The following is a 24814-nucleotide window of genomic DNA, read 5'->3' as shown; positions in this document are numbered from 1 at the left end:
TCAAGTGTATTATTCATGAGGGCTGTTTAAAGAAGGCTGTAATCACAGGAACTTCTTCCTTTATGTCCCTAACCACACAGGATGAATCTGAGGACCACTTCAGCTCCTGTTTCAGACCGGATACCATTTGTGTGTACACAGGTTTGTGTGCTGAGGGATGCACAGGGGCTGAGTTTTGAAACTTTCCCCAGCTTTGGCCTAGGTTTGGACAATTTCATCTGAGTAAACTCAGAACAATGCTGAAGCACTTTGCTTCGGATCTGCAGCCCTTGCCAAAGGCTGATACACCTGATACACCTGTCCCTCTGCTTCCAAAGGTCCTTTGTTGGTCTTTCAGCTTTCAAAGCTGTCACAGAGGGCAGGGATGGGGACCATGGGGATTTGCCATGGACTGTGAGCAGCGATGGGAAAGGGTATGGCAAGCAGCAAAGCACCTCCTGGAAAGGGGTTTGTGCCACTGCTTCCTAACCAAGGGGGCAAGAAATGCATTCAGTGAAGCACCAACAGTGCTGAGAGCAAGATCTGCACCTTAAGCATGACTATATTGCAATTACATGTTAATTAGTCCCAACTCCGTTCATGGTTCCAGTCCTCCTCAAAGCCATCTAATTCATGGAAGAGTTGGGTAGCAATGAGAGCTGAGAGCAGGATCTGCACCTTAAGCATGACTTAAATAGGGCTGAGTGTTCACGATGATTTTATGCCTTTTTTGGGGACTGCTTTTTAATAGGCATTGGGTAAAAATGAAGCCACTGTGTTCTGTAAAAGCAATGCCAGGCGTGAATGCTGTTTTCATGTGAGATCTTGGTGGTGGTTGCCAATAGAAGACAAGCATAAGCCACAGATGTTACTTAAGGACATCTTAATGTTGTGCTCGCTGTGCATTTTGCAGCCTAATTACACTGCCTTCATTATTAATAATGTACAATCTGGGGATTAATAGATTAAGACAGCTTTCATTATTTTATTTGGGTCGTTCGCGATGTAAGACAAAACCAGACAGCTGAAAAAGAAAAAAAGAAGTACAAATCCTTAGATGAGCAAAGATTGCTAAAAGCATGAATAATGGGACAAAAGGAGAAGCCAAGATGCAGATCTTCTTATATCAATATGCCAAAAGTAACAGAGACTGACTTCGTTTGGAAGGGAACAGAGAGCAGTTGGGGAATGCTAAACAGGGCTGCACATCGTGCAGCAATCCTGAATTCCTCCAAGTAGGACGGTGAACAGAGGTGATGCATGCTCAGCCTCTGTCAGTCTGCAGACAGAGAAGGGAGAGCATGCTTGAAAGTGAGGCAGAATCTGCACCAGAGTCAGCAGGAGCACTCCCTGGCTTTGGAAAGATACTCTGTGTTTGTAGATTATTTTTTTTGAAAGCAGTAAAATTAAGAGATTTTGACTTCCCCCAGGCTACCAAACTCTGTGTTTGCTCCTTTTACATCCGTGCTTGCTTCTACCTCTTAACCTAGCTGCTAAGATACTGTAAGATATAGCAAAATCCTAGAGCAAATGCCTTTTTAAACTGCTGCAAGAAAGAATGGAGATTGGGAAGATATTTCAAAAATTACTTTTTTTGGCTTTCATGTAGTACATATATCCTTTCTCCCTCAAGCCCCTTCTATAGAGATTCCTCATGCATAAATAACGTTAACCACTAATTCCCAGGCAGTGTGCAAAGTATTATTTTAAGAAGAAACAAGAAAGCCACCAGGCTCACATACATCACCAGCCACTTGTGCAGGGCTACTGCTGCTTTCTGCACGTTAGGGAATGGCAGCAAGAGATCACACTAAGTGCTCCAAACACCAGCACGACTCCTTTTCCTCACCCAAACCCTCCCAAAATCATGGACCAGCAGCAGCAGAGCAATGCAGAAAGCAGTGTGTCAGCATGAAGAGGTTCAGCATCAAGGCTCCATCATTTCATCTTGACCCATGGCCAAACAACCAGAAGGTGCTCATGCCAAAAGGGGCCGTTTTAACCCACACCATAGGTTTTGCTATAAATTTGCCTCTTAGCAAGCATCGACTTTCTTCTGTGTTAATTTGCAAGGTCTTCATTTGTGGTGTTGAATTGCATGGTTTAGAAGGCACGGTGGGGATGGGTTGATGATTGGGCTTGATGACCTTTGTGGTCTTTTCCAACCTTAATGATTCTATGGTTCTAATTGGCATGGTTACTCTGCCCTGCCTCTCGTCCAAAGTAATGTAGTAATACTGTGTGTGCCAGCAAAGGACAGCCAATCTTTGAAAGATTGATCATCTCTTCATAACACCTCTCACTTTTTATTTTTTAACATGAGAATCATATCCAGAGCCTCCATTTTTAGGAGTACTATCTGCTTGAAAACTAATAAGAGCTTGAGCTGGGTGACTGAGCAGCAAATTATTGGATTTTCCATAAGATCCAGAGGAGGTTAAGCAGAAAGAGCAGGTCACCAACCATCAACCTTTCAACAAAAGAGTTAATTAAATTCAAATATCAACAGGAAAAAAAAAAAAATGCATCTTTTGCTTAGAATGAAAATTTTCATGTAACATTTAGCTCATGAAAAGAGCGGCTAATTCCATTTACGTTAATATTAAACCAGCATAGCTTTGCCTTTAGCTTAATCACCAAGCAACCAGAAGAACGCAGGCTATTCAGCAGTAATCCCACAAACATGTCTGGGGCTGGATTCTGACACTGCACCATTAAAATCCATGGAGATTTTCCTGAGACTCCCATTACAGGAGAGGCAAGGATGTACGAACTGACGTACAATTAGATGTTAATTGGTCCCAGCACCATTCACGGTTCCAATGCTGCTCAAAGCCTTTTAATTCATGGAAGAGTTGGGCAGAAATGATAGCACCAATTATTGCTAAGAGGTACCAAGGTGCATTACTTGATATTTATTATTAACAGCATATTTTAAAGCACTTCTCACCCCAAGGATCCCCATGCTTTTACACGCATTAATTAATGAAGAGTCTCATGCTATCACTGAGAAGTAGGCAAAAATTATTCCCAACTCACAGATAAGTGAGGAAGATGGGAATTAAATGACATTCTTAAATTTACACAGCGGGTCAAAGGCACTTTATCCCAATGGGGAAAGCAGCTCTTCGGTGATGAAGGGGTCCTACAACCACAGAACCCTTGCAACAAAAAAGTCAAGTTTGGAGAAGATCTGCATTGTTTGTTTGCCAAATCCCTGTGCAAATGAAATCGGAGCCGACATGTGGTGAGTGAATTCATTGCAGAGCAGCTTTGCCTGTGGCCCAGAAGGAGTTAAGTTATAAGGGGCTGCAACATCTGGACAAAATTGGCTGCCAGGGTGAACTTCCATGGATGTTTTGAATATTTTTGCCTCTTTCCAGTATCGATAGCAAGCACTCTCTTTTAAAAAAACACCTATCTTCTATTAGCATTTCCTAAGAATCAAGGGAGTTTTTCTCACAAAATTACCTTCCTCTCCAGCATCCGAGGCACAAATTTGAAGAAGTAACTTCACTTTTTATCAAGCAACCGTTGGTACACGGGGAAAGAACACAAAGGCTGTATCTCAAAGAGCCATTCAATATTTATCAGCCTTTGGGAGACACGAATACAAACATGAAGCTTGGCTGCTCTGCGTGCATGTTGGGCTCAGTGTTGCTGCCCCTGAGCAGAGAATGGACCCATGCAACCTCCCTGCTTGCACAGGGCATTGCAGGACCTGCTCAGCATGCATGCTAGCAGCCCTGCAGCCTGCAGCCTGCTTTCCACCTGCACACATCTCAAAGTAGATAAGGACGATGGTGCCTTATCGCTGCGTGCTGTCCCCTCTTATCTGCACCTTCCTACAGGCTTCTTGTGCCCTGCTACCAAGCGATGCTTGCAGAGAATCAAACACATTTTTCTCAAGTTTTCATTTCCTTGCCTCATTCAGAACACAGAGCAGGGGCTGCAAAGCCAGGTAGGATTTTCTGTTTCATTTGTTTCCTGCACAATTGGTGTTTTCACTGCTTATTAGCTGGAAATCTGCATTGCTGATAAACCGCTGCGATTGCAGAGACTCTCCAGCCTTCTTAATTGCTCCTTCCACATTTATGAGGATACTTTTCATTTATCTCTCATGAACTCTAATTAAAGCTTGCAGAGGTTTTACACACACACTCATGCATGCACTTCCCAGATCATGAATATACATCAGTTGCAAGTCACATAAAGTTGCCATCGTCTTTCCTTCTGCATTTAACAGGTCTCCATGGTTGAAAAGCTCTGCCTTGGGTCAGAGGTGGGAGAGCAATAGGTGAGTGAAGGTGGTGGGTAGATTGGGATTTGGGGATTACCTGGGCAAGAGCTTGTTTTGCAACATCTGCAGCCTGCAGGAATAGAATCATAGAACCATTAAGGTTGGAAAAGACCTCCAAGATCAAGTCCAACCCCAACTTATCCCACCATGCCCCCACGACCCTCAGTGCCACATCTCCATGCTTCTTGAACACCTCCAGGGAAAATTCTTTACAGATGTTCTCAGTCTTGGTACCCCTTGCCTTAAGGAAAGGCATCTGCTCACATGCTCTACTCTTTTATAGACATACACATATATATTTATCTCACCCAGGCATGGCGCTGGGTTGCTACACAACACCCAGCTTTGATCTCTCTCCTGGCATGACCTCCATAGAGCAACAAAAACAGGGGAGTCAATACTAATTTATCAGCAATTAATTGAACAAGAGACCTGTTGAGGATCTCTTCTGTGCCCTTTAAACACGAGGTTATTCCTTCCTGATTGCAGAAGGGATTTTGCAGTGGGGTTTTATTTTTTGGTTGTTATGGGGGAGATGGGGAGAAAGTCTTCTCCTTTTGTAGGACAGGAAATATTGAAAGCACCTCTGGGTTTTCAATCCAGCAATATCAAACCTAACTCCAAATAATGAGCATTTTCCAGTACCAAAGGAGAACAAAACAGAACAGAGGGAAGGAGATCAGAGCCAGCCCAATGTCACGGCACTGAAGCATCTTTTACTGAATGCATTTCTAACAGCTCTGGTCTTACAGCACTTGGGTGATGGCAAATGTAATATTGCTTTTCAGTGTTGTTACCCAGTGATATAAATATTTTCTTGCAGTAATTGCAGGCAAGAGAATCCATCCATTGCAGAGCAATAACACGGAGAGTGCAAGAAGAAAATGAAAGCCAAATCCATGCCTTGGAGTCCCAGGCAGAAACCTCAGTGAGAGCTTATCCAAATGTCAAAGAAATAAATCTGTGCCCAATTCACAGAACAGAAATGCAGAAAGAGAAGAGTTAACTGCTGGATGGGATCACGTTGTCACCAGCTGCTCTTTGCTTCCCTGTCCCTTTGCAACAAAACCAACTTCTCTCTGCTATTTTTCATCTTTGCATCTCATTGGAAAAATCTAAGGCAGGCTTTTGCAGAATTCCTCCCCTGTTTGTACACACTGCACTGTACACCCTGGAGCAAGCTGTATTGAGAGCAAGAAACAAACTGAGACACAGCAAGGCAAAGCAGCAGCATGGCAATGCTGTGCATGGCAGAACAGCTGAGTTTACATTCTCTCCATGATGCAGACACTTGTACTTGGTGTGCATTGGGATTTTACAAATGCCAAAAGTCTTTTTACTCCAGTCCCAAGGGTGGAAAGGAGCGGAGGCTGGCCAGGGTACAGCGGTGGCTAAATGAACACAGCAATCCTGGGCTGCCAAGGAACAGCAATGAAAAACGTGCAGCCAGAACTATTCTTACTTGGCCACCATGCATCAGGCTGATTGCAAGAGTAAAATATTGGGTGTGCTTCATGCCTGAAGTTATAGATCTGGGCAACTCATGGTAGTCAAGTACTGAAAGAGTTGGCCTTGTTGTGAAGCTTTCTGACCAATTGTGCAGCAGAATTCTTCCAGAAGCCACATAAAGAAGATTTCTGGCAGTGATTTGTGCAAATAGATGTGTGACTCTTCCTTCATCTGCCTTAAAAACTTACACAAATGCAAGTAGTTGCTCACATGCTCTACTCTTTTATAGACATACACATATATATTTATCTCACCCAAGCACGGCGCTGGGCTGCTACACAACACCCAGCTATTTAAACTTCACAGATTTAAAGACTCAGAGAAATGTTACCTTCCAACTGGGATTGGCTTTGCTGTCACTGGCAAAAGAAACATGGGAGGTTGGTGTGAACCATGCAGAGCTTTTGACCTCAGGCACGCACTGGGTCCTGTGATAACCCCATCTCTGTCTTAAATCCCAGCTAACTGGATAGCATCACACATTTGGGAAAAACTCTTCCTTCCACTAGAATGGAAGGACAGAGAAAATCAGCCTTAAAACACCAATCCCGTGGGAATCAATAAACTACAGGCAGCTAAAAACAAGTCATGAATAATGAGAAGCCAAGGTGTGGTGTTCAAAGGGACCAGGGCTCCTATCAAGCCTCACCATTTGTGGGTAGCTAATGATGTGCAGAGTTGAGTTGGTAAAGGCAGCAGCGTCCGTGTTTCCACGCATCTCCTATTTTAAGGCTACTTTTGATCTCCCTTCATTATACGGCACATCATCCCCCTAATAGATTGAACTAACAGAAGCAAATCAATTTTTCCTCTCCCAGATCATGAAAAGAGGGAGCAGGTTGGCAGGCACACGTTTAGGGAAAGGCATCATGGCCTGGGCTCATGTAACACATGCTAATGATGCCATTAGAGACAACAGGAGCCTTGATGAAGCTTGCTAGATGCCACGTTTTATCTTCTCCTTCAATAGAACTGGAGTCCTTTGTGCTCCCTGCCTGACTAGCCCAAGCAGGATCATTAGAAGATGGGCTGCTGCCTTGGAAGGGGCTCAGAAGATTTCTGCTTATGGAAATGGGATGACAAGATTAATTTAAAAATCACTACACAGGGAACAGCAGATTTATTTTTCAGGCTTTCCCCTATCCTGGTTTTATCTGACGGTGTTTTCCAAGCCAAACCAGTTTGCAAACTTGAGTGCTGACATGCAGCTTAAAATTATGTTTTATATTATTCCATAAAGGAGAATAATTCTTGTATCTACTTCTGCACCCCCCAAAACACATCAGCGTGGCAAGGATGCTTTTAGAAATCAAACAATTCAAGTGCACTGAAAGAAAGAGCAAATCCTCCCTTCTTTTTTCTTCCTGTAGATACTAATACAACCCACTCATATGAAAGTAAAGGTCACAGTGTTTTGTTCCTAAAGCTTGGGCTGCTACGAGCCTGATGGTGGAAAGCATTTAACAAGCAAGCAAAATATTGCAACAACACAGTTGGTTTTGTACAACAGGTCTCTGTGGAAAATGAGAACTATTTTTAAAGGTCAGTTGATGTAATGGAACTACTGCTAGTCAGCCTGCATGGTCTATAACTACCATCGCTGGGTATACGATGGTCTGCCTTGGAAAGATGACAGACTGCTGAAGAAAAGAATGTAATTTAAGACAGCTCCAGAAATTATGTTTAATTTTCCGGGGGAGAAAAGAAAACAGAGAGCAATATTAAAAGCAAACAGCTGGTGGGGTATTGAATGGTTAGAAGTCAGTCATACCAAGGAGGTTTTCCTTCTGAAGTATTTCCTCTCACCTTAAATGATTTACTTTATGGGACCTCGGTGTCAAAACTAAAGGGCTCGTGGTGATGACAATTCAAATATTTTCCAAAGGGAAATAAGGTGAGAACCTCCACCCAAACCAACATCAGCTTCGAGCAGTATCTGTGGATCAATGAGATGCCCCCTCCCTGCAAGCACTCAAGGCCAGGCTGGAGGGGGCTGTGAGCAACCTGACCTAGAGGGAGATGTCCCTGCCTATGGCAGGGGGTTGGAACTAGATGATCTAAAAGGTCCCCTCCAACCCAAACCATTCTACAATTCTACGATTAATACTCGCTGAAGCTTTCTCCCTTAAGTTACTGAAAGCTGAGGCATTTCACTAAAACCCTGGATATTAAACAAAAAAACTTCCAACTGCAAATGAAAACGGTTTTCACCCTATAACTCTGGGGCAACATCCATTCTATTTTGTTGACAACTTCTGCTATTACAGCCTCCTGGTTTATTTTCTTTCTCTGCCTAAGAAAGCAATGAACCTCTCAGCAGGGATGCAGTCGGATATCTCGACATCCTCATGCTTGCTGAATCACGCCTCGTCCATGACTGAAATCCAATTAAATCTAAGCCAGCTGCTCCACGCTAGGCTAATCCTCTCTTACCTCATCATTCATGGTATGCATGCATCTGAAAAGTCCTGTCCGAATTGAGAGATCATCTCTGTGACTGTTTATTCCTCCTGTAACAGAGCCTAAGTGGGCCCTGATGATAATCACACGCTGCTGTGAAAGGAAACAAGTGGAAAGGTGGTGTTTCTCCCAGAGAGCTTAAAATCCACTCGAAGTCAATTCAACTCTTTATGGAAATAGCTCAATGTTCAGAACTTCCTGAAAGACTGGCTTTTGGGGTCAGGCATCTGGGAATTGAATAGAGGAGATCATTAACCTACTCTAGGTTGGTGCTGGTGCCTGGATGCATCTTCGTAACATTCATTAGATTAATTGCTTCAAAATGCTAGATTAGGTCTGATGCCTGTGACACAGCCATGAGCTGCTGTGTACCTTCTGCTCGATGCTGGGCACATCTCTCACAACAGCAATTAAAAACAGAAAGTAAAAGAAATAAAAAGTAATGCAGGTGAAGCTGGAGGAGGATTTAAAGTTGGGAGCTATAATGGATTCTGGTCACATGTCTCTCAGAAGCAATAAATCCTACTGAGGGAAACGTCGAAGGAAAAAACACTGCTCGGCTATAAAATTCCACCTCTGAGGATTATAAAGCACCATGCACAGAGCAAACATCCTTTCCAGGCATAATAGGACTGTCAGAAGTGATTGACAGCAATGACAATCTGTCATAGGAGGCCATACCCATGTGATAGCATCCTGCATGGGGCCGGCTGGCAAAAATGAAATTGTTTATCCATCCCTGTACTACACAGAGGATGGGACGTGCTGCATAGGGTAAGTGCACCTTTTCTCACAACCTGCTGTTGTGCACCAGCATTATCTAAGCACAGCTTTTAGTTCACATTATGCTGCTACTTCCATTCCCACCTCCCCCACCCCGAATTTCCCCCCTCTCATGCCCTCTCAGCAGGCTGCACGCTGAGCGCTGCCGAGGGAACGCAACGCCGTGTCACCTCCAGGCTGATGCTGCCAAAATCCCACACAAACAGGAGAAATGAGCAATCTGGAGGCAAAGCTCCAGCACGCTCTCCGAGGGAGGGTGATGCTCCTTGGCTGGCAGCGAGCAATCCCTGCCATGGGTTATTTTTATGATGAGAAAACCCTACTTTAGATGGATGGAGACCTCCAGGGTCAAGAGATCCCTGCAGATTGCAATGACTTTCATTAAATTCCTGTCTTCCGTGGGCAGAATCTGAGCTGACAGCCTCCACAGAGCTTATTACCTGTCCCCAGATACCGTTTAATGCTGACAAGGGAACCTCTCAGCATACTGACAGCCACATCTTGGTCAGCACCCACTGTATATCCATGGGCAACTTGCCCATGCTGCTCCTGTTAACATCAGTGACATTCCTGTAGGATTACCTTCAAAGTAATGTCCCATTTGATAGAATGAGAAGTAATGGCCTTAAATTGTGCCAGGAGAGGTTCAGGTTGGATATTTGGGAAAATTTCTCAGAAAGAGTGGTGATGCACTGGCATAGGCTACCCAGGCAGGTGGTGGGGTCACCATCTCTGGAGATTTTCAATGTGGAGATGTGGCACGGAGAGAGGTGGCCAGTAGGCACAGTGGGCTTGGGATGGGGTTGGACTTGGTGATCTTGGAGGTCTTTTCCAGCCTTGATGATTTTATGATTATCTACTAGAGAAAGTCCTGTTGCATATGGGAGGAGATGGTTTCCTTCAGGGTCTGTTTCTTTGTTCTGCATTTACCAACAAGTGATCTCCAAGTTGACAAAACAGACTGGGGAATAGATTCTTCCAAGAGTCCAAAAGAGGGGGAGAAGGCAAAGGATCAGGAGAAGGGAGTCTGGATTCTGGCTCTCAGATAACACAGCTCTGAAACCCCCTGTGCCTCTGCTGTGGTTCCTCTGCTCCACAGCAAGAAGCATCCCTTGGTTTGTTCAGCTCAGAGAAGTGGAGGGTGAGGGGAAGTCTCGTGGTGACCTGCAGCTCCATCATGGCATCCTGCTGCTCCATCACAGCCTGCAGCTCCATCATGGCATCCTGCTGCTCCATCACAGCCTGCAGAACCATCATGGCAGCCTGCTGCTCCATCGTGGCCCACATCTCCTCATGGGGAGCAGAGGGTCAGTGCTGAGCTCTCTGGTGACAGCAACAGAGCCCAAGGGAACATCATGGAGCTGTGTCCAGGGGGGGGTCAAGGTGTGTTAAGAAAGGCACCGAATTCTTGACATTTTCCTCTGCTGTTGGCATTTCCTTCATCAGTCGCTCAAGCAGCACTTAATATGCATTCAGGACAGCCAATAAGTAGTAAAGCAATTCTCAGGTGCTAAAAAAAGAATTCCCATGTAAGGAATTCTTCCATCGGCACTTTTTGCCCCATTTTTATTCCATCTGCAGTGTGCAGATGCCTGTCAGCACCCGCCGGCTCTCACACCTGACTCCCCAGAGGTATTGCCACCTGCAGCACAGGCAGTGTGCACAATCCTAAGGCTCAGTTTAACCCTTCTCCTCCTCCATGTCCTTGCAGCAATGCCCCCGTCAGTAATCTGGGAGAAAATGGAGGGGACTTGGCTAAAGACATATGGATACAAGAGGAGCACCATGGCTGGCAAAGCCTGAGTCTTCCAGGGTGGCCATTTCTGGCTCTGTTTTTTGGGTATAATCGGCTCCCTTGCTCATCTTTCCCACTGAACTGTGAGCACTGACCACCCTAAACCTTCAGCACATCTCTCCATTTGCAACCCAGCCTTTGTTACCAACACCAGGGATTCCCAGCTTGCTTCTCGCATGCAACAAAACCTTGTTAGCTAAAGCAATTAGAACTAAAGGTCTTTGAAAGCGAGAGAAACAGATAAGATAACCACCAGACTCCACCTGAGAGCATATGGAAATAAGACATGAAAACGTGTGTTTTTCTCTGTTTGCATTTCCCATTTAACATTGGCAGCAAGTCAGAGGAAACCAAACCCCAGGGACCATCAGATTAGTGGTGATGCTATCAACACAGACCTGGGCTGACCCCCACAGTGGCAAACTTAGCATGGAATAGTGACCAGAAAAAACCCTGGGTACGATAACTTTGCATACAGCACAGCTAATCCTTACAGAGTAATTCCCTCCGTGTTTATTTTCTTGTTGGGTTTCTAACGGGAGGTGACAGGCACAAGATGTAATAGGGGCAATAGCAACCAGATATTCCATTAAAAAAATAATAAAGCACAAAGCAACATCTGCACAGGATTTCATGACTTTTAACTGACATTTTGGAGGCAGATTAAACCAACAGCTCAGCTGTGAGTCTAGCACTTCCAGAAGTGGCATCAGCACAGATGCTTAGTGCCAAAATGATTTTCTTTTGCTACAGATGATGCTGGGTTTCCATCCAGGGGTATATCAATCTCCAGCCTTAAGTGGTGTTGCATTTGGGTCACGGTTTAGTGGGCAATATTGGTGGTAGGTGGACAGTTGAACTAGTAGATCTCAGAGGTCTTTTCCAATCTTAATGATTTTGTGTTTCTATGATAAATCTAACACACGGGCCCATCAAAAGCTGTTCCCTGTACTGAGATGGCCTTGCCACAGCTGTGCATTTTGGAAGCACACGTCAGTTATAAACAAGTGTCGGGGACCAACGTTTTGCACTGCTAAAGCCACCCCTAAAAATGAACTATTGCCTCCAGGTCTGTGAAACGTGCCTTTCTTGTGTGACAACAGATGCAAATGTATTGCTTTCATACCTGTGCATCCATTAAGAGGTGCCTCATCAGCATCATGGCACTCTTCAGAGATTCCTTCTCGCTGGGCAGAAAGGCATCCTCATCTTCATCCAGAGTTTTTGACTTGTTCACGATAAAATGGGAGATCTGGTCGTTCAGGGAGTGCAGCGACTCCACAGCTGGGAAGACAGAGGAGAGCAGAAAGGGCATGAAGCCTCATCTACTGGTTGGCCACCCAGCCCATGGCAGAGGGTTGGAATTAGATGGTCTTTAAGGTCCCTTCCAACCTTACTCTATGATTGGATGAAACATGCTGCGATGCACGGATGGGAACGAGATGTGCTCAAACTTGTCGGCACAGAAGAGTTCATTGCACATAAATTAATGTGATATTTCCTGAATTCATCTGATATTAGCATTCATAAAACCTAAGCTGAAGTTTAGGCTGAGAGACAAGCCTTCTCCCCTGAGGTGTGGCAAATCTAAAGAGCAGCACCGCGTAGCCATGAAGAGAGAAAATTGCTCAAGGTCAGGGAACGGGTCGTTGATGGAATAAAAATATGAAAAAATCAGGCTCTTGCTCCCAGCTCTCTGCACGTGCTGGGCCCCAGCTCTTCGGAGCAGACAAAAGGCACAAAAAGTGGCTTTTTGTAGGATAGGAGAGAGCAAGACTAACAACTACAACAGCATTTATCTCATCTCTGCACGGTCAGTTTGTGATGCAGTTTGCTTTTAAACCATTGCAATTGTGAGTCTACGCTCTAGACTCATTAAATAAATGAGGCCCAAATAATTCTTCAGAGTATTCCCCTCCTGCAATGAAAGCCCTCAATGAGGTTGTGGCTCCCAGCAGTGCATTGCTGCCACATGCAGCAGGTATTGCAGCCCCCGCTCTGCTCCAGCTGCTGTGAGCAAAGCAATGTATAATTTAGGATGCCTTGACAAACTGATTTCAAGAACACCAGGCAATTGAAATACACTCAACCTGGTTCTGTCCAAAAACGATCTTACCACAAAATTCAGAGTAGCAAAGATTAGCAAAGAATTTTTTTTTTTTTCCCTCCAGTGAATATAAAAGATTGAAAAACAAGAGATTGAAATAAGGGTGGAAAGCAGATGACCTTGGAGGTCCTTTCCAAGCCAAACCATTCTATGATTTCTGTGATTTAAAATAAAATCCACATTGAGATTTTGCCTAGTTGAAGTAGCTAATTGTATTTCTTGAAAGGAAGAAAATCAGAGCTCAGCATTCCTCCATTCATGTGCACGTAGCACCAGACAGCTTACCAAAAACGCCATTCAACCAAAAACTTGATGGCTGCAAGCAAAAGCTTCACTAAATAATAACTTCACATATGATTGAGACTTACATATACCATCATCATAGCACTGGGTATTAATCCCCTCACACCCTCTCTGACCAATGGATAATTGAGGATGGGTCATTTCTTCCTATTCTTGCACCAGAAGCCAACCTGTGCTGCTAACGATGTGAGCATCCATTGGAGCTCTCCTCCAGCTGATGGCTTCGCTGCAGATTTCAGCCAGAAATTGGCACATGCAGCATTTTGCAGCCTTTGTACTTAAAAGAAATTAAAGCAAAAAAAAAAATTATATTATCCTAAGTTACTTTAAACTTCTGGTTTGAAGCAACAGCTCCATATTCTTCATTATTTCCTCTTTCACCCTTTGGGAAGGTCAGTGTAGCGCTATGTTTAAACTCTGGTTGTTGAAACAAAGCGTTTTCCATGCAGATGATGGAACAATGTTTTGAAAATAAACCAGTTGGGATCTTCTCCATGGAAATAAAGCATGGGTTTCTGAATCTCTGACCACTAAAGTAAAAACAAAGAACGCCCAAACTGAATGTCCCATGTCACACACAGAGATACCTGATATTCCTCATTTAAATCAGGAGCAACATCCTGCCTTGTGCAGACACAAAATGTAAGTGGGAAAGATAGAGTGGAAAACCTTCCAAAATAACAGGAAATCTTAAATATCTGCTGAGCAGCCCAGTGTCAAACCAAGTGATTCCTTTGTAAATGTGTAACTTAGGATGAAAAACGTTCTGATTATGGACCCGAGGTAAAAGCACGGGTATATTGTGCTCAGTTTTAAAGATACTTGTTTGTGCCTTTAAGAAAGAAGAAAAAGTCAATTTTGCCTCCTTGTATCAGTGCTTGTGGCTTCATCTTGATAGCACATCAGTAATGCTGCGAGCAAGACAACCAGCTAAGTAAAAGTTACAGCTTGCAGAGCTTCCAGCTTTTCCAATTCCAATTTCAACCTTTCCTCACCGCAAGGATCCATCTCAAGAGATGAAGAAACCATCACAATTTTCCATTACTGCTTTGACATCGTCTACAATATGAAAGGATCTGTTTCAGGGGTGCTGCTGTCAAGTCAGTCTTTTTCTGTGCAGAGCACTGCTGGGCAGAAATCTCCAGAGAGCAAAGGACGTGCAGAGGAGCAAGGAAATTGCTTGTTGCCAGAGATGGGGAGGAAATACATACATATACATAAACACATGGCACGAATTGCTTCAAGGAAGAGCAGTAAAACTGCTCCAGAAGATCCCATTTTATACCCTCCAGCTACTGCCCAGATGAGTGCAAAGCAAACTGTAGATAATACATCCTGAGAGTGACAGATAAAAGCCAGCAGTGTCTAAATTTAATTCTTGCTCACAGGATTGACTAAATGGAAGGCGACGTACACCATAATAATTTTAACATGGGATGCAGTGAAAGGGTTCCTGGGCTCATCAGCTGATTCAAGACAACGTCCAAGCTGGGCTTTTCTGCAAGCCACCAGCACTCATCACCATGGCTGGAGATGTGATCCCATGGAGAGAAAAGCCAAAAAGCCACACTGAGTGCACTGACCCTTGGAAAATCTATTCCAGCCAAGCACAGAGCAGTCTTCAGTGCGTAGGTTGCCAGGGAAAGTTCATCTCTAATGAGTGGCTCTGACTACCCAGCAAAAGGCAGTGACGTGTGTGGGCAAACTGTGCAATTCATTAAAAGCTTAATATTACAAAACAGCTTCTCAAATAACATCTACAGGGTTTGTTTTTGCACAGAGGCAAAAGTACTCAAAGCACTTCAGGCCTTTTCTGTACCATCTCTCCCCTCTTTGTGTGTGCCACCATACCAATTACAGATGCAGGTCCCTGAAGCAAGTGCCTACTTTCAGCAGAGGCTCCTCATCCCATACAGTGCATCTCAGCTGATACCTCCTGTGGAAGGGCAGTTAAAACTGATCTGATCAGCTTTTTGGCTAAATCTCTCTCTCTTCTTCAAAACGGTTAAATAGCAACTAAACAGTTAAATAGCAGTTCCCAGATACTCCCCCTTCAGTACTTCAGCAATGCCTTCTTCTCTTTGCACAGGTCTGGGGAGAAATTGGGAGCCAACACAGCTCGCTTTGCTGGGGTAGGCTTGGTAACTCATGGCACTTTGGGGCTATGGGATGTGGAAGTGCTGCAGCTGCATGCAGTGTATGAAAAGGAGCTCTACAGAGAGCTAAGAGGTAAAAAACACCTGTCTTTACATACCACAGGATCATAAAGGTTGGAAAAGACCTCCAGGATCATCGAGTCCAACTATCCACCTACCACCAAACCTGACCACTAAACCATGTCCCATAACCACGTTACTGTGGTTGCCTGGGTCTTTTGGCTGGAGCAGCTGAGTTTTGCCTGAATAATGATTCTGATTAGGAAGCATTTCCACTGTAGCATTTGCTAATTGCATTTGGACGCTCCAATGAGTTTATTCACATAGTAGAAGAAGAAATCTTCCTTGGTAAAAGCCAAGCTCTTGACAAGTGTTCCCCCTTCTCTGTTGCCAGCATGGCAATGGGTGAGCACACACAATGAGTCAAGAAGCTGACCTGCAAGGCCCATGATCAATCTCAAGGCAAAAGCTCCATCTGAGCAAACCAAGCCCAAAGGAACCCAAAGGAGCCCAAACGAGCTCCCTCTCCTTTGGCTGAGCTGTCCAGTATCATGGTAGATGGGAAATACAGGTTGCAGCAACTCCTCCACCCATGCATTTGTGACATTGCCATTTATATGGCCAAACATTTCGCACTCTGCAGAAGCATCTAGATCTGAAACACTCTGTAAATATTGTCTCCTGTAACCTGTATGAAGAGACCAACAGCTTTTTCTTTCCTTTGTAGTCTTTAACTTCTTCCAAAGGAGCCATTCAATGAGCCCCTCGCAGGAGTAATTTACCACACCATTAACTGAAGGAAAAATATCTGGTGTCTACATTAGGGGCTCAATCACCTTTCAGAGAAACACTGCAAAGAACTCATTACAGTAATTACTAATGAGCTGGCCTCTTTGGGCTGTAAATGCTTTGTATGTAACTGGCAGAGAGCTGCACTCATAGCTTCCCAGATGCAGAAGGAAGCCATCAGACCAATAAATGGCCCTGCAGTTCCTGAGCAAAACAAGCTCAGAAATGAAGCTGGTCATTTTTTTCAGCTTATTAGCTTCTCCTTACCAACCTGACCTTTTTGGAAATGAAAAACGACATCGAGAAGTGGAGCTTTGTGGGGTTGTGATAGCTCTTTAGTAATCAGTGTTTTATTGAGACCTTTATTCTATTAATATTTTATTTTAATGCTCCGGGAGTTTCTTTCAAGGTTGGATTTTTAACTATTTCCATTAAAGCCTCAATTTTTAAACAGGCTACGTAAATATGTACATATATTTTGAATGCAGTAATCTGACAACAAACTACATAATTTTGCATGACATTGCTCCTACATTGAAAAGCCACATATCCTAGTGTATTGAAAAGCCATCTATCCTAGTAAGAAGCAGAAAAAGAATCAGAATTTTGGAACCATGATGCAAGGACAGAGGTTCACACTCTCCTTAGAGAGAAAAAGGCCGTATGCAGAAGTTTGGGCACATTCAAAAATTGATCTTTCCTTAATTTGTGCCCACGCTGGCATGGTCCCTTCCAACTTGAAGGATTCTATGAAAGCACTTCGCTTTGCCTCAGTTTCTTCAGCTCTAAATTGTGTGAGTCTGGTTCCTCAGAGAGTGAGCTGAAGTGTTTACTAGCATTTGGCTAAATTTTTTGAAATTAAAAAGCTCAGTGTGTACTCGAGCTAAAATACTGCCAGGGGTCATGTAGAAAATGAGCAATGTATTTATATTCTGGCAACAGTCTTGCTAGAGCCATGAATATTGGAGAGCAGGAGTGCTTCCAATGCCTAAAAATTTGTCTTTCCTGCTCCAGGCTCTATTAGCTACACTAATAAATAACACCGCCACTTGTTCCAAAGGAAAGAAAAAAAAAATGCAAATGAATTCTGCTTTGTGTATCTGTAGGACAGTGAGACCAAGTCAGAGGTTGGAACAAAGCAGCCAGAGGTGGATTCTTGCTGCTTTGTGATACGCTGAATGGAAGGAGTCCATAACTCCTCCGGCAAACTGGACTCCGCCAAACTTTGGCCAGCAACTATTGCTGTTCTCAGAGATATTTGAGATGTTTAACTCCCCGGGGAGCCACAATCTGCCTCTCCAGGAACAATGTCAGACTGGGAGGCATGATGCCAAACTGGTAAATCTAACTTCTGCAAGAGAAACTCATTTCAAATTTGCCAAAAACTGAAAACCCCTCCCCAGATCAGACAAGACGTGGAAGCACCCAGCTCCACAGCAGCTGCTCTTGTGTTTCTGTGGGTAATCATTTGTCATCTCTTTAGCTAATTGTGACTATTATATTTCATAAACAATAGCTGCTTTATTTAGACAAAAAGGAAGTGAACAACCAAAATTACATGAGCCAGCACAACAGCACGGGCCAGATATCCAGTTGCTCTGAGCTGATCCCACTGAGCAAAGCCCATATGTGCAAGTGGTGAGGTGGGCAGCCCATGGGAGGTCTGGCACTCACTTTGCCCAAAATTGACTCCAAGATCTCAGATAGGTCAGCGAAACCCCACGATCTTGGATGGGCCACCTAAACCCTATGATCTTGGATGGGTCAACTTTCACTCTCTGGTTTCTCATCCATAAACATGAGGGCTGTAGACCAGGGAAATACCATAAAACACAAAGATGCCACCACGGGTGAGGGACTTGCTTGGCTTTTCCCTGCTATTCAACTCCAAATCATGAATTGTTCTGGTTTAACAAGCAGCTCCTGGCGTAAACAGGATACTCCATCTCCTCGGTGTCAAAGGTGGAAGAAAACACATCCTGAGGGGAATTTAATAAATCGCAGGCTTTTCTGAGTTTTGAATAAAATGAAATTGTTAAAAGACAACTGGGCTTGATTTGTTTCCCACCAAACATCTGGAAGAGAGTGATGCAGAGCCTTTGTGAGTGTTGAGAGACTAACGAGCGTTGTCTTGCCAATCCACTGGGGTAGCAAGAATCAGAGAAGGACACCAGGAATCCTGAAACTAGCTTAAAAAAACAAGAAGATATAAAAAAATGAGCAGGCAAACTGGGGCTTTTTTTGCTGATATTTTTGAGATATTGCCTAAGACTGCCCATCTCTGAACTGGAAGGTTCAGAAACTTAATATAAAGGTCTATAACATTCGTATTTCACATAGAATGGCTTAGTTTGGAGGGGACCTTAAAGATCATCCAGTTCCAACCCCCTGCCACTGGGCATGGTTGACAATTGCTAGATCAGGCTGCCCAGGATTCGCCCAGTGAAAAAATGCCACCAGTTACAACATTTGCAATAAGGTCATGGAAAATGGCAACCACAAACCTCTCTATGAAAACCAATTGTTCATAGTTGAAAAAAAAAAAAAAAAAAAAAAAGAAGATAACTGTTCAAGCAAGTCTTTAAATTTCCTTGGAGGATTCCTTGAGCTGCTTAAAACCTAAAGCTGCGACACGAAGAAAACGCTGGGGTTAGCAATTCTATCCTTAAAAAAAGAAGCCCATCGTTGACGTAGTGTTATGAGAAGCTAACGTTCAAGCAGTGGAAGTGCACAGGTTGATAAAGCATGGCTGAGTACAGCAGATCACAGGGTCACGTTTTTATCGCGCTGGCACAAAACCGGCTGTCTGAGAGAAGCCAGGAGGGCGATGCGGTTCCTGAGCAGATAAAGGTGACACTCAGGATCACACCAGATGCTACATTTGCACTGATACTGCTGGCAGAGCCACACGCCAACAGCTCCTGCCTTGTTAATTGTACTGCTGCATTTCCTTTGCATCCCAGGCCCGTAATTTATGATGAGCAGAAGAGTTATTACTGCATTTTATAGATGGAGATAGGACTTTTTTTTCCTACATTGAAAATATTCAACTCATCTGCGTATGTATCACTCACTGAATGTTTGGCCTTATTGTAATTGATGCAATCTTGACATTATTGTGTCAATTACTGGCTAATTCTGACTGGTACCCATCAAACCATTGCATCAAATATCACCAAATCTATTTATACGGAGTAAAAATAAGCATCCAGAAGTATATTCGTGCAACCAGAGCTAAAATGAGACTATATTCATTATTTAATAGTCCTGTCACAATTATGTCTTTGGAGCAAAAGCTTCACATCGAAGAGACTTCTCCAGCGTCATTTATTTTCATTGGCAGAGAACTGAATAAAATCCTCTCAAAATAAAGCATATTTTTCAGAGCAGTATTTAAGCTTATTCTTTCTGTCAACTATGTCTATAAAACGTAGCAAGAGAATGTTCTCTGTACAGGATATTATCCTGTGATCAGCTATGTCTGCTCGCTTCAAGCTCAGCTCGGGTGGATTTCCATATAGTTAAAGCAAGTAACTCAAGCAGCAGTCCTAGAAAATCTTTCATGTTTCTGCTTCTCTGCGTAGCAATGCACCCAGCCTTTTTCCAAGCAGTCATAAAATGTGACGGGTTTAACTTTCCAGATAATGGGATTTCATCATCTCATAGATATATGGGAAATACGAGCTACAGAGAAGGAAACCCTTGTTGTTTTGCAAGCAGAATCACAGAATAGTTGGGTTGGAAGGGACCTTAAAGAGCACCCAGTTCTAAGGCCTTGCCGTGGGCTGGGTGCCCCCCACCAGCTCCTCCATGGCCTCGGGCTCCTGCAGGGACGGGGCACCCACAGCTCTCTGGGGAAATGATTTCACAAGTCTTGCTTTCCTTTCCTCAACATTTCCTGCTCACAGCCGAGACGAAGATCTCTACGCTTTTGAAAGGTGCATTCATGGTGAAGCATCATCAAGAAAACAAACATCTCTCGATGATGTTCGAGCACATCCTCCTCTCATGTTCCAAATGGCATTTTAGCAGGGTTCTGTGGGCATTTTCTTTTCAGTGGTGTTGTTTTCATTCTACCTCGGCACAATCATTTGCAAAAATTATGACATTCCCAGCAAAAAGAACAAGTGGAGCATTCAGTACTAATTACATGGTATTCAAATGCTACTCCCATTTGGACTCATTATTTTCTGTTTATTAGATTTTCTTCATGTTTCTACTAAGGTGCTTCTACCCCTGTTGCAGCCAGTGGGATTTTTCAGCACCTCATAACTTTTCTTCACGTGGAAAGACTCATGGAAATATTTAAGTGCTTTTTTTAATTGTTATTATTTTATTATTTTTTGATAGAGGGAATGACCTCAAGTTGTGCCAGAGGAGGTTCAGGTTGGATGTTTGGAAAGACTTCTCCAAAAGAGTGTTCAGGCACCAGAATGGGCTGCCCAGGGAGGTGATGGAGTCCCAACCCTGCAGGTGTTCAAGAGATGTGGCACTTGGGGACATGATCTGGTGGGCAATTAAGAGGATGGTTGGACTGGATGATCTTAGAGGTCTTTTCCAACCTTAATGATTCTATGATAACCAGTGGGAAATTAACGTTTCCAAACTCCCCTAACAGCAGGAGGCATAGTTTTCTTTGCTTTCTGGCTCTCGTGCCTCAGCTTTAAGCTTAACGTATCAGCCAACCCCCCCATTTTATATCCACTTTACAAACATTGCATTGGCAAACATTCACTGGTGGCATTTATTTTAGCAATCAGAACGTGGGAGAAAACCAAACATCCCAGCAGAAAGGGAGAACATACACTGCATTAACCTCCCTCCCTCGCTTTCATCTGCAGCCTTTGCAGCAAGATTGTCTGGCAAAGCAATGAAATTAAACTTTTATAAAGGACAAGAGGATAACTGTCACCAGGAGAAAAGTGGGTGTTGGGGTTTATTTCATTCTCAAACATGCCCGTGGTTCTTTGGATCCCAAATCTTGGAGCACTGGTGGCATCTTGGCACCTGACTTTTGAGGATGTCTTTCCTTCTGCAAGAACATCTTTACGTTGGCAGTAGGAACAACTTACAGTTCCTGAGAGCCTTTCGTCTTCCTGAGACCCCTGAATGTGCTTAAACAACAGCACGAGCATTAAAAGTTAATTTGCCCCCTGTTAACAACTCAGCCCATCACTGCATGCTCTCCCCTGGCAGCTGCCTAAGGGAACAAGTTTTCCTTCGGCACAGGCGTTGTGATGGATGAAGGGAAAGCATTCCATTCTGACAACTGATTGACACACTGTCCCTGCTAATTATGGCCAAAAAGACAGAGGGAGAGAGGAAAATGATAACACAGCTCCATAAACTGATGTTGGTGCTGTTTGTAGATGGTTCTTAGAAGACGCAAAGGCTGAGCTGGGGCCAACTGTGTGAGGTTTATTTTCTCTATTTCTTATAAAGTCGGGGTGAGATCAGCATCAAGTTGGCTGGAATTCAATAGCAATGTGAAATATCATATGCTCAGACTTGTGCAAATAGGAGACAACTTCCCAATCACGTCCTGCTGCATAAAAGCCACCTCTGCTCCCACAGGAGGAACTTTGGTGTCCTGGGTGAACTTCAGACACACGAAGAAAGAATTAGGGACATGACACTTGTCTGGCAACAAACAGCACAGCCAGAGCACAGCGGGGTCAGAAAACACCTCTTAGTGTCTCTGGAGGTCTGTAAGGGTTCAGTGGAGGCTCTCAAGGTCCCTGAGGGTTCCCAGGCTCCCTCTCTGCAAACCTGACACCAGCAAGGCCCAGCCATCCCTTACTGCTGCCTCAAGAAAATCCCTGCAGTAGGGATCCCAGTTTTCACCCTACAAGAAAGAAAACAGCCCCAGGCTTCTTTTCTGCTTCCCCCCACAGGCAGCTTTGCCTCACCTGAAGGGCTGCCTAGGAATTCCTTTCAAGGTTTGCCATGGCAACAAGAAAACTATGGGATATAGATGTGAAACAAATGGGCTATGTTTTTCAATCATCCTTCTGTCTCTATCTAACATCCTCTAGCTATGAGATGTACAAGCACACCCTCCTCTGGATAAGGAGCAGCCCCATTGGGGAGGCACCTGCAGAACTGCACAAGGATGCTACAGAGGCAACCCAGGGTTTCTTAGCAACAGCATCACATCTGGGTCCATTAACTCCGAATTCCTCCGCGAGTACATCTTGAGCTGGGGAAAAATCGTCAGAGGTTGATGGATAGCATGAGCGAAAGCATGTCTTTTGTTCAGCCTGATGGAGGGGAAAACAAAAGGTCGCTGTTGAAAGCAAGGAGCAGAAATGGCCCTTTTGATATCTTACAGGTGCTGGACTTGCAGCTGGCTTGAAGTCAGGCTGTGGTGTGGAGCTCTACCAAAGCTTCAGGAAGGTTCTCGCAGTTCTGCAGGAGGATTACTACAGCAAGAAGGCACCAGAAAGGATGCTCGTAAAACAAAGGTAGAGAGAACGAGTGGGCAAAAAGATTCAGTGGCACAGCTGCACGGGGAGGTGGGGTCACCTGTGCTCAGTGTGGAGATGTGGCACTGAGGGATGTGGTCGGTGGGCAGCACTGGTGGGAGCTGGATGGTCCCACTGGATGATTGCGTTGGTCTTTGCAACCTCAGTGACCCTGTGATTCTGTTCAGGGCACTAAGAATTGAAAGGCTTGTTTTCAGCACACTCGAACGCATGGAGCTGGCCCTGCTGCTCTGAGCGTGGGTGCTCTCATGCTCTGTGTTATCTGCTCACGGCATTTCAGAGATGTTGCATCTTCATGGCCTATTCAGACTACACTCGCTCTCAATGCTTCTTATTCAAAGGACCTTTTCTCGATGATCGTTAACTTCATGACCTCTCATGATCACTTCACTTCAGAGAAAGGGCAGAGAAGCACATTTATGGGCCATATCAGTGCACTGCAACATCTCCTTGCTTGGAAAGGTCAGCTCACTTCAGCTTTGAATTTGCATAAGTGATTGGCGTTCAGCTACTGCTCCTTCCCTGCTACAGATGGGAAACCTCCATCAGATACTGCTCTCACAGGCAAAGTTACCCACAAATACAGCTTTGTAGCAAGACAAAGACACCACAGAAATTTATAAAGGTTTTGGTTCACTTTCCTGTATTAATATATCTGGAAGAAGAAAATACATCATTTGAAATTACATTAAAAAAAACAACAACACAACTATTGTTATTCTGACAAGAACAAAGGATAGATTAGAATCTGGAAATAAAGAAGAAGCTGCGGTCAAGAAGTAATTCGCTTGCACAATCTTCAGCACCATCTGCTGAAAGTATATCCAGGTGCAATTACAGCACGAGGGTCTGCTGGGTTCACCTAATAATTTCTTCAGCCGTGGATCAAATCCTTTCAACCCCCTTGTGATATGCATGAGGAGCCAAAATGATAAACCTTTTAATGCTGCTGACAGATAGCATGCGCTGCGCTAGAAGCGAGGAGATACGGGTGGCTCTAATGAAAAGAACATGAGGTTTATCATGTCTTAGCTATTCAACTCAGACGAGATCAGCTTAATGAGAAGCAAAAACAACCTCGCCCTTCCCCCAAGTCCCAACCTCAAAATCACTCCTCAGCCTTGGAAATGCTTGTGGTGGGAAGAACATAGAATCGTTAAGGTTGGAAAAGACCTCCAAGATCCCCCAGTCCAACCCCAACCCATCCCACCCTGCCCACTGCCCACCTCCCTCAGTGCCATCACCAAAACCCAGTATTTAGGACCTATTTTCTGGCTTTTTCTACACCCTTCGCTCGCTGCTCTCTTTGGATGGAGCTTTTCTTTGCATGCAACTCAAAAGGAGCAGCTACACACTTGCAGGCTTTATTTATTTATTCATTTTTGGTCACATCTTCAACCTCAAATATCCACAGCCCTGAAAAGAGCCTTCGTTAGGGTGCATTTCCATACTGAGATGAAAGAGGAATGCCAGGCCAAAGTTTTCTCTGGAAAAGCAAGGGACCTCAAGCTGTTAATATGTCATTATGTTTCTGTTCATTAGCTTCTGTGGAAGCTGACAAATATGTTTTTAATGACTTTATATTTTTTTCCTTAATGTTCTTTAAAGTACTTTTCCCCTACTGTAGTGCTAATAAGGTGTAAAAGTCTTCTCCTGGAACACTCCATACTGCAGCTCACATGGCTGTGGTTTTAATGGGAAAATTTTCTTGCAACTGCAACAGCAAATTAAACAGTATTTAGTGGCACACTGAGTCGACTCATTAGCACACTCAAACTTCCACAGCCTATTTAGTCAAGAATCAATGTCCGATGTGGTTTAAAGAAAAAAATTGCATAGGAGATTATTCGCAACAGCTTAAGAATTCTACTGGAACCCAGGCTGAATTTTTCACTGTCGCAGCTCAGCCAGTAAAAGCCAATTTATAGAGATACAAAGCTACACATTGAGGGTGCAGCCCTGTTCCCCACGTGGAGCAGCATCCAGATCAAAGTTCTATTTAATATTTCCTCCACTCCGCATTTGTTTGCAAAAGACGAAGGATTAAACAGAGAACATTTTGAAGGCATCCACCAATGCTGTGGTTCCCTCTGTTGTTCTCCAGCAAATCAATGATTCTTGAATTGAAATAAATCTCTTTGTAAGGTT

General features: G+C 44.0%; 1 protein-coding gene across 1 annotated transcript in view; it reads right to left on the bottom strand.

The window, feature by feature from the left end:
- KAZN (kazrin, periplakin interacting protein) overlaps positions 1-24814 on the bottom strand; it is a gene marked incomplete at its 3' end in the record, with an annotated part of 142150 nt that overhangs the window by 93310 nt on the left and 24026 nt on the right. The window contains exon 2 of the mRNA XM_079545376.1: positions 11953-12110. Within this exon, the coding sequence (XP_079401502.1) occupies positions 11953-12110 (158 nt within the window). The remainder of the gene's footprint in view (positions 1-11952; positions 12111-24814) is intronic.

This window comes from Tetrao urogallus (genome assembly GCF_951394365.1).
Source record: "Tetrao urogallus genome assembly, chromosome: 21".
Classification (NCBI taxonomy): domain Eukaryota; kingdom Metazoa; phylum Chordata; class Aves; order Galliformes; family Phasianidae; genus Tetrao; species Tetrao urogallus.
Note: the sequence above shows the minus strand (reverse complement) of the source record. Positions and strands in the feature narration are given on the sequence as shown.